The sequence below is a fragment of the Giraffa tippelskirchi genome, chromosome 9 (genome assembly GCF_054371585.1).
Source record: "Giraffa tippelskirchi isolate mGirTip1 chromosome 9, T2T-mGirTip1v1.2.pri, whole genome shotgun sequence".
Classification (NCBI taxonomy): Eukaryota; Metazoa; Chordata; class Mammalia; order Artiodactyla; family Giraffidae; genus Giraffa; species Giraffa tippelskirchi.
The window spans coordinates 25,005,942-25,019,351 of record NC_137283.1 but is presented as its reverse complement, the minus strand read 5'-3'; the positions used below and the strand labels follow the sequence as shown (position 1 = coordinate 25,019,351).

At 33.8% G+C, this 13,410-nt stretch overlaps 1 protein-coding gene across 16 annotated transcripts in view; it reads left to right on the top strand.

The window, feature by feature from the left end:
- Window positions 1-13,410, top strand: part of CHL1 (cell adhesion molecule L1 like) — a 461,636-nt gene that overhangs the window by 361,604 nt on the left and 86,622 nt on the right. For 15 of the 16 annotated variants that reach the window (XM_081528255.1, XM_081528260.1, XM_081528261.1 and 12 more), the window contains 2 exons: window positions 5,530-5,707; window positions 10,460-10,565. In XM_081528255.1, coding sequence (XP_081384381.1) covers window positions 5,620-5,707; window positions 10,460-10,565 — 194 coding nt within the window. In that variant the 5' untranslated portion in view covers window positions 5,530-5,619. Of the gene's footprint in view, window positions 1-3,920; window positions 4,129-5,529; window positions 5,708-10,459; window positions 10,566-13,410 lie in introns of those variants that run through there. The other variant, XM_081528253.1, reaches the window with a different exon arrangement.

The following is a 13,410-nucleotide window of genomic DNA, read 5'->3' as shown; positions in this document are numbered from 1 at the left end:
CAATTTCCATTTTACAAACGGATCAAATAAGATCCAACAAAGTAAAATTGACATTATTCTAAGAACAAAGATTCAGGACATTTTATGGGGAGGTTGGGAGTATTTTCCTTCATGATCAATATAACTTTAGTCAAAATATAAATGGGTTGTTGTCATTTTAGACTTTCTATTTTATAACAGTAACACAGTAGCATTAGTTACTACTTTGGATTTCACCTACTTGCATAAATGTATGAAAAGCTCTAGTGCATAATATATTGAGGTACAACTTGACGGGAATTTAAAAAAGTCAAGATATTAGGAGTTAAATATAAATTAAATTGCTTATCTGACTCTACTTACATTAATTTTTCTACTAGTTGTAATGAATAAATAAGTAAATTATTTTTACAGAAAAAAATTAAGTATCTGGAAAAAATAATTATCACATTTTAAAGCAAATTCATTTTTAGGTATACATTATATCATTTGCAAGTTTCCTCTCCTGTTTAATAGATTGCCTTTTCATTGTGTCAGTGGTTTCCTTTGCTGTGTAAAAGCTTTTAAGTTTAATTAAGTCCCGTTTGTTTATTTTGCTTTTGTTTCCTTTGTTTTAAGAGACAGATCCAAAAAATTATTTTAACAATTTATGTCAGAGACTGTTCTGCTGATGTTTCCCTTCAGGAATTGCATAGTGTCTGGTCTTACATTTAAGTCTTTAATCCATTTTGAGTTTATTTTTATATATGAAAAAAAATTATAATATTATTGTTTTACACATAACTGTCCAGTTTTCCCAGGACCACTTATTGAGTATTCTTGCCTGCTTGTCATATATTTTTGCCTTCTTTGTTGTAGATTAATTGACCTTAAGTGAATGGGTTTATTCTGGGCTTTCTGTTCTGTTTCAGTGATCAATGTGTTTGTTTTTGTTCTACTACCATACTGCTTTGATTACTGTAGCTTTGTAGTATACTCTAAAGTCAGGGAGTGTGATTCCTCCACCTCTGTTCTTCTTTCTCAAGATTGCTTTGGCATTCAGGGCGTTTGTGTTTCCATACACATTTTAAAATTATTTGTTCTAGTTCTGCAAAAAATGCACTTGGTATTTTGATAGAGATTCCATTGAATCTGTATATTGCCTTGGGTACTATGGTCATTTTAACAAATTAATTCTTCTGATTCAAGAACACAGTATATCATTGCATTTGTTTGTTTCATCTTTAATTTCTTTCATCAGTGTCTTAATTTTCCGAGTAAGGTCTTCTACCTCCTGTTGTTGTCAGTCTCTCAATCATGTCCAACTCTTTGCTTCCCCACAGACTGTAGCCTGCCCGGCTCCTCTGTCCATGGAATTCTCCGGGCAAGAATACTGGCGTGGGTAGTCATCCCTTCCCCACGTGATCTTCCCACCCTAGGGATTGAACCAGAATCTCCTGCATTGCAGACAGATTCTTTACCATCTGGGCCACCAGGGAAGACCATGGGATGGCCATATATGACCTTTTTTATGTCAGAATGTCTATCACCAAAAAAGAACACAAATAACATATGTTGACGAGGATGTGGAAAAAGAGGAACCCTCATGTACTGTTGATAGGAATATAAATTGTTGCAACCACTGTGGAAAACAGTATGAAGATCTCTCAAAATGATAAAAATAGAACTAGCATATGACCCAGCTTTCCGCTCCTGGGTATATATCTTTGAAAACTGTAAAAGACTAATTTGAAAAGACACATGCTCTCCCAACTTTCATTGCAGCATTTTTTACAGTTACCAGGGTATGGAAGCAACCTAAGTATCCACCAACAAATGAATGGATAAAAGATGTGGTACACACACATATACATACAAACATACATACACAAAATGGACTACTACTCAGTCATAAAAAGAATGACGTTATGCCATTTGCAGTAACATTGATGGACTTGGAAGACATTAAAATGACAAATACTGTATGATATCACTGATATGTGGAATCTAAAAATACTACAACTTGAGAATAAAACAAAAGAAGCAAGAAGCAAACAGATATAGAGAACAAACTAATGGTTATCAGTGGAGAGAGGAAAATGGGGAGAATGGTAATCTAGGGGTAGGAGGATAAAAGGGCTATTAAGGGATTACATGAAATCATGTGTGTAAAACTTTTAAAATTGGGATTCACTGTAGAAGTTAAAGAATCATTCAAGTAAGCCAGAAAGAAAAACAACAATACAGTATACTAATGCATATATATGGAATTTGAAAGATGGTAACGATAACCCTATATGCGAGACAGAATAAGAGACACAGATGCATAGAACAATTTTATGGACTCTGAGGGAGAAGGTGAGGGTGGGACGTTCTGGGAGAATAGCATTGAAACATGTATATTATCATATGTGAAACAGAACACCATTCCATGTTCGATGCATGAGACAAGGGCTCAGGGCCGGGGCAATGGGATGACCCAGAGGGATGGGATGGGGAGGGAGGTGGGTGGGGGGGTCCAGGAAGGGGAACACATGTAAACCCATGGCTGATTCATGTCAATGTATGGCAAAAACTATTACAATATTGTAAAGTAATTAGCCCCCAACTAAAATAAATAAATTTATTTAAAAAAATTAAAAAAAAAAAAAGAATCATTCATTCAGTAAAACAGTTCAGGTCAGTTCAGTTGCTCAGTCACATCCAACTATTTGCGACCCCATGGGACTGCAGCACTTCAGGCTTCCATGTCCATCACCCAGAGCCTATTCAAACTCATGTTCATCAAGTCAGTGATGCCATCCAACCATCTCATCCTCTGTCATCTGCTCCTCCTCCTGACTTCAGTCTTTCCCAGCATCAGGGTCTTTTCCAATGAGTCAGTTCTTCACATCAGGTGGCCAAAGTATTGGAGTTTCAGCTTCAACATCAGTCCTTCCAATGAACACCCAGGACTGATCTCCTTCAGGATGGACTGGTTGGATCTCCTTGCAGTCCAAGGGACTCTCAAGAGTCTTCTCCAACACCACAGTTCAAAAGCATCAATTCTTCAGTGCTCAGCTTTCTTTCTAGTCCAACTCTCACATCCATACATGACTACTGGAAAAACCATAGCCTTAACTAGATGGATCTTTGTTGGCAAAGTGATGTCTCTGCTTTTTAAAATGCTGTCTAGGTTGGTCATAACTTTTCTTCCAAGGAGCAAGAATCTTTTAATTTCATGGCTGCAGTCACCATCTGCAGTGATTTTGTAGCCCAAGAAAATAAAGTCTGTCATGGTTTCCATTGTTTCTCGATCTGTTTGCCATGAAATGATGGGACCAGATGCCATGAACTTTGGTTTTTGAATGTTGTATTTTATGCCAGCTTTTTCACTACTTTCACTTTTATCAAGAGGCTCTTCAGTTCTTCTTAGCTTTCTGCCATTAGGGTGGTGTCATCTGCATATCTGAGGTTATTGATATTTCTTCTGGCAATCTTGATTCCAGCCCAGGATTTCGCATGATGTACTCTGCATATAGTAAAATAAACAAGGTGACAACATACAGCCTTGACATACTTCTTTCCAAATTTGGAACCAGTCCATTGTTCCATTTCTAATTCTAGCTGTTGCTTCTTGACCTGCATACAGATTTCTCAGGAGGCAGGTAAGGTGGTCTGGTCCTATCTCTTTCAGAATTTTCCACAGGTTGTTGTGATCCATACAGTCAAACGCTTTGGTGTAATCAATAAAGCAGAAGTAGATGTTTTTCTGAAACTCTTGCTTTTTCAGTGATGCAACGGATGTTGGCAATTTGATCTCGGGTTCCTCTGCCTTTTCTAAATCCAGCTTGAACATCTGGAAGTTCAGGGTTCACGTACTGTTGAAGCCAGGCTTGGAGAATTTTGGCTAACTTGGCTAACATGTGAGATGAGTGCAATCATGAGGTAGTTTGAACATTCTTTGGCATTGCCTTTCTTAGGGATTGGAATGAAAACTGACCTTTTCCAGTCCTGTGGCCACCGCTGAGTGTTCCACATTTGCTGGCATATTGAGTGCAGCACTTTCACAGCATCATCTTTTAGGATTTGAAATCGCTCAACTGGAATTCCATCACCTCCACTTGCTTTGTTCGTAGCGATGCTTCCCAAGACCCACTTGTCTTCACGTTCCAGCATGTCTGGCTCTAGGTGAGTGATCACACCATCATGGTTATCTGGGCCATGAAGATCTTTTTGTACAGTTCTTCTGTGTATTCTTGCCACTTTTTTTTTTTTTTGCAACCTTTTCTTAATATCTTCTGCTTCTGTTAGGTCCATACTGTTTCTGTCCTTTATTGAGCCCATCTTTGCGTGAAATGTTCCCTTGGTATCTCTAATTTTCTTGAAGACATCTCTAGTCTTTCCCAATCTGTTGTTTTCCTCTATTTCTTTGCATTGATCTCTGAGGAAGGCTTTCTTATCTCTCCTTGCTATTCTTTGGAACTCTGCATTCAAATGGGTATATTTTCCTTTTCTCCTTTGCCTTTCTCTTCTCTTCTTTTCTCTGCTATTTGTAAGGCCTCCTCAGACAACCATTTTGCCTCTTTGCATGTCTCTTTCTTGGGGATGGTTTTGTCACTGCCTCCTGTAAAGTGTTGCGAACCTCTGTCCGTAGTTCTTCAGGCACTCTGTCTACCAAATCTCATCCCTTGAATCTATTTCTCACTTCCACTGTATAATCATAAGAGATTTGATTTCGGTCATCCCTGAATGGTCTAGTGCTATATTAAAACAGTACATTATTTTAAACTATTAAGTAATAATATGTAATATGTAATAAATATTATATAATAAAACATATAATGTGTTATAAAACAGTAAAGTATAATGAAGCAGTACATGATAAATAATGTTTGAATACCTATTATCATGTTTCAGAATAAAAGCAAAAGCTCAAGAGAAAGTAAGGAGAAATTTATATTTTAACCCTTAATATATTTCTGTCAACAATGGAATGAGTTCACTTTCTGCTGAAGTGGAAGTTAACTGATGCTCTTATGTTTTTCTTGAAGCAAGTCTCTATTCATGAATTTTAGTTGCAGTGGCTGGTCCTTATCCATTCATTCTTCCTTATTCCCTTCCCTCTATCCTGCTATTCACTTTCTATTAGTGTGATAATTTTGAACATGGAAAGTTCTTTTGCCAGGGAAATATTAAATTTCTGACAGTTAACAACTCAAATGAGGTTAAATGCTTAAAATAAAGATTGAAAAAGTCATCTTTTGAAAGAAATTACCTAACTGAAGTTACTCTCATACCCACTGACATTCATTAGAGTGTACTAGAGTACATTCCAAGTAAAAATTCCTCTGATCAAAAAAAAAAAAATTATGGGAGTGATTTATGGTTTACCATAGCATTTATCAACTGTCCTTTATTTTAAATACAAAGAGGAAAAACTTATATTTGTGTGCAGTTATTTGAGACCAGTTTCATAAAGGGGAAATTATTGCCAACAGAAAAATATATTCAGCTTCTGTTATGTCGACCATTTACAGTACATGAGCTTAGAGTATGTATTAGTCTTTTTGTTTGTTTGTTTGTTTCCAGGTTTGTTTGTTTGTAACCAGCTTCCAATCAAAAGTAAGAAAAGACATTACAATTTTCATTATTTCTGGGCTGCCTCTTTCCTGAAGAACAATGGAGGTGTTAAGTGGAAGAGGATTAATCACATCTCTAATATTCTTCCTGTTAAAATTCTCAACAGCTGTTGATATACCACTTTCAGGTAAAGTGACAACGTTCAATACCTACTTTGAAAGTCCATATTTGCATTTTGATTTTCAAGTTGAATAATTATATATTGAACATGTGATTTTTCTGCCATATTTCTACCGATCTTACAGCAATCTACATGGAATTCATGTTCTCCTTTTAAATTTTTCAGAAGGCTTATACTTGGCTGCTTGCTATAATTAATTATTTTGCAGCTCAGGCTTTTATCCTCTTAGGCAAACTTGGACTCAGAAGTTACTGGCATTCAACCAGTCAGGACAAAAGAGGAGCTGAATGAACTTTGCATTGTTTTTCACAATAATTATCTGTTCAAGAATGAAAATAATTAGAAAAATATTGAAAATGCATTTTCATAGTACACAACTAAAAGTGTAATATGGTAGCACCTCTGCAAATTTAAAGCATTCTATGGGGTGAATTCATATCAAAATGTTAGTCATTTTCAGGGTATATGTATCTTAGCATATGTTGGTATCAATAAAAATGGATGTAAATCTTTAACCATTATAAATCAACTTGAACAAGTTATAGTAACTAGAAGTTGAAAAATAGTATACCTGGAAACACAATTTGTGTAATAATGTATCAAGTATTTAAAGTACAGTTTAGGAGAATTTCTCTTGTTTATAACTACTTGGGATTATTTACATATTTTTATCCATACAGTTCAAATATTGATCCCTACTGTCTCTTTTATACCTAATTTGGAGAGTCATAATATAAGATATATTGATCATTATAATCTTAGCATTGGAAATATTCTTTGCAGATCATCTAAACTTCAAAGGATTAGTCTTGACCTCAGACTTGTTGTACAGATGTACAAATTTAAAGTTCTGTTTTATTCAAAATGAAAATCTGTTAGCCTACACATCGTATATGTTGGCCTATATGTACAAACACTGGTTGAAACCCTGAAATTATACAGCTTTAGTTGATTCTTTGGGTTTGAATATGAAGTGCCAAATTAAGAGCAAGGTTCTTAGCGATCCTTATGGAAAAGAGGTTAATAATTCTACATTTTCTTCGCAGTAGTACCAAAGATGTACTGGGATTCCTGATTCAGATTTCTGAGCAGAGAATATATATTTTCCTTCCATCTTTCCTTATTTAGTTCATCAGTGGTGATAGGAAATTTTGTATTAGTACATAAGACACATTTTTTTATTTTCCGATTGTCTCAGTTACTTATGCATTTTCATGCTGTAATGCCCTTAGACAACAATTGTTATAAAATATTAATGACATGTTTTCAGAACACCTGAAAATTACCCATTTATTTCAGTACTCTAGAGCTCTCACTAGCAAATGAAGTAAGGCAGGTATTCAGTTTGAATGTCAACGAGTCTGGTGTCTCTGTAATTGGCCTAATTATGGAGGAAAAGATTTATAATGTAGAATATATATTCTTATAAACACCCAAAGGTTATTGGCTTCATTCCCTGAATAATTAGTTATGGCTGAGACTTTACAACCTTAGCAAATTTAACAAAGAATAATGTTCTAATAAACAAGTTGTTCACAAGTTACTAGCTGATATCTTAGGGACTGTTGCTATTGTGCATCACCCTCATCATTTATAACTGTAATAACATTTAAATAATATGAATTTGCAATATGCTCAAGACCTGCTCTACACAGAAAGAGGTGGTAGTCAGAAATAAGGTAAATGTCAATGAAGATATGAATGTTTTCCGCATGTTATTAAAGTGTTTATAAATATCCAGTGGATAAAGCCTGAACTTGGGCTGATGGCACTAAACTGGTAAAATTCAATTATCAGACTCATTAGGCAAAAGTAAAGAAAATTGAATTTTAGAATTGAAAATGGCTGAGTTGTTATTCTAGGCTGGCCATTGGTGTTCAAAATGTGATTCACGGACCCCTTAGGGTCACAGAGATTTGTTCAGGCGGTCCATTCGATCACATGTTTCATGATAATACCAAGATGTCACTTTTTACTTTTGCATCATGTTGATGTTCCACTATGCACTGATGTTACAAAAGCAATAGTGCTAAAAAGGCACTTGCCCAGCAGAGATCAAGGCATTGGCACCAAACTTATGGGATTCCCCAGGACCGTATACTTACACTAAAATAACAACAACAACAAATCTAAAAAGAAAACAAAAAGTAAAGTTTTGCTTAAGACTGTCCTTGTTGAAACAGTTAAGCATTATTGATTTTATTAAATCTTCATCCTTGAGTACATTCTTCTTAATATTCTGTAGGATGAATTTGGAAATATAAAATAATTCTGCTATGTAACAAAGTACTGTGACAGTCTGCCTTCCTTGATTGTGTCATTATGTGAGTGCCAAGCCAGATATCATTTTTACTGATAGACAAAATTGCATTACTTTGATGGATATTTTCCCCAAAATGAACCATGGGAGCCTGTCACTTCAACAGAAATAGCTGATAATATCTATTGTCAATGATAAAATATGAGTGTTTAGGCACATATTAGAATTGTGGAAAGCTTGTATCCTCTACTGTGAGACTGACAGCATCTCCATTTTAAGGCATTTCTAAGATTAGTGATATTAACAAATGTGAAATTTTAATACTGTGTAATGACATGTGTCAGTATTTGAAAGATTTACATAACTCAGTTAACTTATAGTTTTCCAGATGAATACTACATGTCACAAAATCATGCATGATATAAAAAGCACCTGTGAATAAAACATTTTAATAAGACAGAATATGAAAATATATCCATAGGGTTTCAGATTTCATACTGCAAGAAAGCTTTAAGAAACTATACTTGGTGAGTTTTGGAGTACTATCCGAAAACTAGCCCACAAAAATAAGAAAGTGAAAGTGAAAGTCGCTCAGTCATGTCTGACTCTTTGAGTTCCCCTGGAATGTAGTCCGTGGAATTCTCCAGGCCAGAACACTGGAGTGAGTAACCTTTCCTTTCTCCAGGGGATCTTCCCAACCCAGGGATCGAACCCAGGTCTCCTGCATTGCAGGCAGATTCTTTACCAGCCGAGCCACAAGGGAAGCCCACAAAAATCAGAAAGAACTATAAAATATCTCTGCCTTTTTTTAGGTACACATGTATGTAAGGTTGGCTTTTCTTCATTTATTGCAACAAAACAACTTACTGTAACATATGGAATACAAAGGTGGCTATGAGAATCCAGCCATTGTCCATTAAGATATTGGAGGTTTGTAATAATGTAAAACAGTGCCACTTTTCTCACTACATTCAGTATTTTTGATAAAATGTTATTTACTTTAATAAATAATAGGATTGTTTTAAGTGAATAAATATTTAGCAGATTTTTCACTTTTAATTCTAATGCGGTAAAGATTGTTAAATACAACCTACCTTTACAAAACCACTTGAAGATATAATATTTAAGAATGCAAAGGGATCCAATGACCAAAATGTCTGTTTACTTGGCTTGAGTCTGTAATTTTACAAATGAGAAAAGTAGAGTGTGGCTCCGGGCTGGCTTAGGGTCCCAGGGTTTGGGGCCTGTTTGTAATTCCACTCTGGGGTACCACCCATGTGTGTCACACTCAGAAAAGGCTTTCTCAGAGCCTATTTGCCAAAGTCAGATTTCAGCTACTGAACTGTTTATGCTTTCTTACGAATTAAATCCTGTTTTCTTACAGAGTTTGTTACAGATGTACTAAAATTGTAGCGTCTTCCTTTGAGAGCTATTGAATGCTCCATGACCGATTTTTAATGTATATCATGATTGGTGTCCTGTTTTAAAACTTAATCCAAGTTTGAATCTTTAGCATTAGGACGTTTATTTTATGATCATAATTCTCAGAAATGCCATCCCTCTGCTTGCATTGGTGAGCTACAAAGCTATCCTCTACTTTTTATATTTGTCTGAAAGGTATTTAACATGTCAAAATGAAAAAAAAAATTATAACAAGATGAAGGAGTATCTGAATTTGTGGAATCCTCTTTAAAGAAACTGTTATATATTAGCTATTATTTTTCACCTAACGATCATTAGTGTTAAATTCTATAAGGAGGAGAATACCCTCAAGCTCCCAAGGTGGAAAAATATATTAAAAAAATGTATAAATTGGAAGTGACAAATAAGAAACAAGCTCAGGGGAAATATAACAAAATCAATAAATGGAAATAAAGATAAAGAGGAAGGGTTTATTTTTTGGTAATAATTAGCAAAATATTCCATCATTTTAAAATGCTGTTATTCAATCATGGCATGACTGTGGGAAACCACTATACTCATAGGTTGTTTCTGGTAAATATCCTCTTTGACATGTTTACATTTATCCAGGGTCACTACCATTTGTATTCATGCCTAGAAATTTATCATAGGTAACTAATTCAATAAAGGAAAAATCTGTATACTTGAGGAATGAAAAATAGTCTAATTTCCAAAAATAAAATTATTAGGTAAGTTATCAAATATGGTCAGTGACCAAATATCGTCAATTGTCAATGACCAAACCAAGTAAAAATGCATAAACATATCAACATAGATGAAATGCCAATATAAACTTGGATGTTTTAAAATTACATTGTTACATTATTCTGGGTTTTTAAAAATATATGACAACATAAATGGATACAGTGAAATATTTTCCCTACAGCTAAGCACATTTTGCAAAGAGGAAGTCAGATTTGTTCTGTAATTGTACTTACTAATATAGAAAGAGTGTTTAAATTATTTTTGTTGTAGCTAAACTAACTTCAACCAGTTTTTGGAGAGCATATTATTTACATACATATTTTAATATTTAGTTCAACAGGTTCCAACAATCGTGAAGCAGTCAACAGTACAAGTTGCCTTTCCTTTTGATGAGTATTTTCAAATTGAATGTGTAGCTAAAGGAAATCCAGAACCAAAGTGAGTATTTTTTTTAAACTAAGTAGTTGTTTAAAAGTATACAATCCTTTATACTAAATTTTACTCTAATCTTTAAGGCTTATTGGACTATAAATCTACACATTATTGAAAGTAAAAATTTCCAAGTGAATGATAGCTATGTCTATAAAAACAAAGCTTGGTTAGTTTATGCATGTTATTTTGCCAGTTAAAATTATTTTTATCATAAATTGTCTTATGTTAAATATTTAGCACAGGCTTTGGCATTGTGGAAACAAGCACCAATTATTTATGAGTGAACAAGCTAGATAGAAAACAGAAAATACTTTATTCTACTTATTGAAAGGTGGCATTTATTAAACCAAAGTTAGTATATTTATAAATGTTATTCTATACATATTTATTATTGCATGTCTTAAATATGACACATATATTCAGTGAATAGGTTGTTACTTGATATTTTTAACTTTGTTATAAAGATGTTAACTCACATGGCAAAATACAAATGACATGGTATATTTTATCTAGTATTTTATTATTAATGAAAAAATTGTTACTATAGGTAATTATAATCCCTGAAAGTTTTTTCTAAGTACCTACTAGTTCGGAGAGAAAGAGCTGTGTGAGTACTGAAATTAAGGAGAAAAAATAAATGAAGAGAATTGAAGATTTTAAAGTTCTAAATGATTCTAGAATGAGAAGCAAACCTACAGACTTTTATTGATTTACCTGATCATTTTACATCCATTAAGGATGAAAGAATGGAAATTGATTATTTTAAATTGTGAATAACATTTTTATTGCCTGATAATTTGATATTTTAAAAATTATTAGTGAATCATTAACATTCTTAATTGTCATTTTTCTGTCTTTTACCAACTATAATATAATTCATATATGTGAATATGGATAAATTATAATGGAATGAAGGAGAATGTAATAATCACTGCAAATGTGGATCAATCAATATTATTATATATAAATATTGGTTAACTTGGTTATATCAAGAGATAAGACCATACAATCATGGGAGATGATTAAATGATGAGCTATATTTATCATGTCAGTATCCAGTATCAAGTTTAATTATGAACTACCAATTCAGAATCATGAATAGAGTGTCTGCTATTAGCACTATTTATTCTTCTCAAGTCGTATCTAATATAGTTACATAAGAGTTTTTTAATGACTATAAATACTGAAAGAATATTTAATACTGTTGATATTCATCTGAAATTGATATTCAATCTGAAAACTCAGTAAAATTCAATGGACAAAAACAAAATTTTATACATATGAAATAAGTGGTCAATTTTCTTTTTTTAAAGGTGTATTTAAATGCCTTATTATATAAAACAGAAAATAATTAGAAAACAAGAAAGAAAAAAAATCCCATAATAATAGTAAAAGGAACAAATCCAGAAATTCCATTTGTTAGTAACAGCAATATCACTGAAAGTGATAGCAAAAATTGTGTAACATCAATTATGTAGCATGTATACTGGGTAGTAGGATTAAAGAAAACTTGAATGAATGAAAAGATATAACATGGCCCAAATTGGAAATGTTTAATTTTGAATATACAGAGTTATCCTAGTCAAGGTATTAGGATTTTAAAGAATAGATTCTCTATGTTATTTGTACCTAAAACCAAAAAAATATAAATATGCAGAGAGAAAAGAAGTAAGAGAAGTTGTCAGGAGACAGGCATGCTCCTAAGAAAATTGTGTCTCATAAGACTTTGTTATTCTTTTTGAACAAGCATGAGATTATATAAGACTGTGTCATCCTGGAGCATGTCCAAATTGGTGTGTGTTATTAATATATAAAATAAAATCGAATTGGGAAGTCATTGTACATCTATTAGATTTTTAAAGATTGAAAACAAACAAAAAAAAGCTTTTTATAACCATGTCCATAGAACTGACACTGTTACATATGGGAGTGGGAATTAAATTGTGTATGTTTTTTCTGGAATCTAATTCTTCAGTGCTTATCAAAAGTGATGAAATATTTCTTATGTTATTGGTTTATCAATCTCACTTTTAAGGAATTAACCTAATAAAATATTTGGAAAAGTATCACCCAAAATAAATATATAGAGTTTTTGTAACAATATTGTTCATAAAAGAGAAAAAGTGTACATGTGTTTCCCAGTGCACCAGCCCGAGCACCCTGTATCATGCATCAAACCTGGACTGGAGATTCATTTCACATATAATAATTTACATGCTTCAGTGCCATTCTCCCATATCATCCCGCCCTCGCCCTCTCCCATAGAGTCCAAAATACTATTCTATGCATCTGTGTCTCTTCTGCTGTCTCACACACAGGGTTATCTTTACCGATTTACTAAATTCCATATATATGTGTTAGTATACTGTTTTGGTGTTTGTGTTCCTGGCTTACTTCACTCTGTATAATAGGCTCCAGTTTCATCCACCTCATTAGAACAGATTCAAATGTATTCTTTTTAATGGCTGAGTAATATTCCATTGTGTATATGTACCACAGCTTGCTTATCCATTCGTCTGCCAATGGACATCTAGGTTGCTTCCATGTCCTGGCTATTATAAACAGTGCTGCAATGAACATTGGGGTGCACATGTCTCTTTCAAGTCTGGTTTCCTCGATGTGTATAGCCAGCAGTGGGATTGCTGGGTCGTATGGTAATTCTATTTCTGGTTTTTGGAGGAATCTCCACACTGTTGTCCATAGTGGCTGGACTAGTTTGCATTCCCACCAACAGTGTAAGAGGGTTCCCTTTTCTCCACACCCTCTCCAGCATTTATTGCTTGTAGTCTTTTGGATAGCAGCCATTCTGACGGGTGTGAAATGGTACCTCGTTGTGGTTTTGATTTGCATT